Source organism: Argentina silus, assembly GCF_951799395.1.
Source record: "Argentina silus genome assembly, chromosome: 7".
NCBI lineage: Eukaryota > Metazoa > Chordata > Actinopteri > Argentiniformes > Argentinidae > Argentina > Argentina silus.
Genome location: NC_139661.1, coordinates 24,391,006 through 24,393,464, shown reverse-complemented (window position 1 = coordinate 24,393,464; position 2,459 = coordinate 24,391,006). Strand labels below are relative to the sequence as shown.

Genomic DNA, 2,459 nt, shown 5'->3' with positions numbered 1-2,459 from the left:
TGGGCAGGTGACTGACTTCCAAATTTCCTCTGTTAGTGTGTGTGTGGTTCCCCACTGAAATGTAATACGACATATATGACCCTAAAAATACAACTGTGGACGCATCTGTCAATGCAGACATTGTAGCACAGCAGAGTTCATGTCACTGTAATTTTCATTTAGCTTGTTAGAAATTTGAGAACAGACATTACAAACCAGACATTTGCAGCTTTTCTTCAAACATAGTGTAGCCTACTCATGTTATTTCAAAGTAGAAATAGCTAAAAATTATGGCCTACAATGTTATACTTCATATACATTAATGTAGTGTACATGAAATGTTACTAAGGCTGGGGGGACAATCTCATTCAATTGAAATGTCAAGAAAAACAGATCCATCAACAAACCCCTTTTATTGAACTTGAACAAAAAGAAAACAAGATATATCATGTAAACAAAACTTCCACAAAGTTCAGCACCATAGAGTCACTGTAAAATGATTCTCAATGGGATTTAGGGAAAGTAAAGAAAGTTTAGAGTAAAGACTTCAGAGTAAAGTGAGTACCAGTATTCCAACACGGGTATGCTGTTGCCTTTGTATCTACAGACATGTACCCTCAATCACACACATTGTTAGAAAATAGATTACAAAAGAGGTAACATTAAAATCATCAAAAAGCATCTCTACTGTCTATTCCTGATAAAGCATTAGAAAATTCTGTTCAGTACTGATCGATGAAACTCCCAGTGTGACATATATTAAAATGCTATTCCAAATGAAGAGAATAAAACCATCAAACCATTATTAAAGTTAACCATGAGGAAAATGCTTTGTTTTTTCCACATCTTAACATTAATATAACAACATGCAAACACACGATAATAACCTGACTGTTTTTGACTTGTCTTCATATAACTCCCTGACAACTGTCAATAATTGTTGATAATATTATAATATCAATAATATCAAATATCTCATATTTCACAATTAACATATTATTACATTTGTTTAGAACAAAGTATAGGACAAATCAAAGATCAAATATTTCAAAAATTAGGGGCAGTGAGGGATGAAACTCTTTTTGTTCTCAAGGCCTTATTGTAAGCTGAGGCCTCTTATTGAGAACCAATGGTAAGCTGAAGGCCTCTTATTGAGAACCAATGGTAAGCTGAAGGCCTCTTATTGAGAACCAATGGTAAGCTGAAGGCCTCTTATTGAGAACCAATGGTAAGCTGAAGGCCTCTTATTGAGAACCAATGGTAAGCTGAAGGCCTCTTATTGAGAACCAATGGTAAGCTGAAGGCCCCCACAGAGTCCTATTCCACTGACAGCAGTGAACATACTCAGGAGGAGTTTCCTTTGAGAAAGAAATAGAGCCTGTCTCCTTTTTTGCTAGTTTACATGGTTGGAGCCCCAACCTGTATCTATTGGTGTGCCTTCCTCAGGTGACAGGTGCAGACCATGGACTGGTTGGAGTTGGAGCTTTGCTGCACCTCCTCTTTCTGCCTTGGTTCTTTTTGCTGGGGCTCTTCTCTCCTCGTCACCTCCTCCTCTGCCTCCCTCACCTTTTGGACCTCCTGATGTTTTGGCTTGAGATCCTTGCCCTCCTTTTCCCCCACCAGAGCTTTGGAGGGAGTGCGCAGATTCTTGGGGGTCTCGGCCTGGAGCCTCTTGACATGATCAACCACACAGGGCCGATCCTGGAGGTCACTGGAGGGTTTGACTCCACTGGACTTGTTGTCTGTGTACTTCCTGGGTGGGTTAGCAGGGGCTTTGTAGGCCTCCAGCTTGCGCTTATGGCTCATAGCAGAGGCACAGCAGATGATGAAGACCATGACGATGAGGAGGGAGGTGACCACGATTATGATCAGCAAGTTCTCCTGCAGGAAGTCCACCACCCGGCTGAGGACAAAGTCCTTGAGACGGATCATGGTAGTGGTGATGGTGTTAGTGAGGCTGGGGACCCGGGTGGTGGACGTGACCTGGACAGGGGCCCTAGTGGAGAAGACAGCAGGGAACAGGAGTTCCAGCTCACCCTCACCACTACCATCCATCGACATGTTAAAGACAAGGGGTGAGGCGAAGCACCCACGGCCCCAGAGTACCACCAGGGACACACATGCCAGGTGAACAGCCAAGGGGAGCCTCATCGTTCCTGCAGAGTCCTGTAATGACAAGATACTTTTAATACATCTCTCAAAACAACTTTTATTCAAAATTGCTAATTAAGAATAGTGTATTAAAAAGATGACAGTTGTATAAAAACACAAAAACATTTATCAGTGGTATGATAGTAAGAATTGATACGTGGTTTTGCTGTAGTTGCTGTTGTTTATCTAGAGCCATTAGAACACATTGACAATCCCAGGTGTTGCTAAAGCTCCAAATAAATTCATGTCCACACTACAGAGCAGTAAATCCACAATATTTCTCCCATTGCACATCTTGTATTAAATCTATTTTAACAGTTGCTAGTCAC

The 2,459-nt window shown here is 41.4% G+C and overlaps 1 protein-coding gene across 1 annotated transcript; it reads right to left on the bottom strand.

Moving 5' to 3' along the window:
• Positions 1–1,404: 1,404 nt before the first annotated feature.
• Positions 1,405–2,130, bottom strand: tmem119a (transmembrane protein 119a; the record flags this gene model as incomplete). The annotated part of the gene is made up of 1 exon (XM_083674037.1): positions 1,405–2,130. One exon carries the CDS (start codon positions 2,128–2,130, stop codon positions 1,405–1,407), a length of 726 nt encoding a protein of 241 aa, XP_083530163.1.
• Positions 2,131–2,459: the final 329 nt, after the last annotated feature.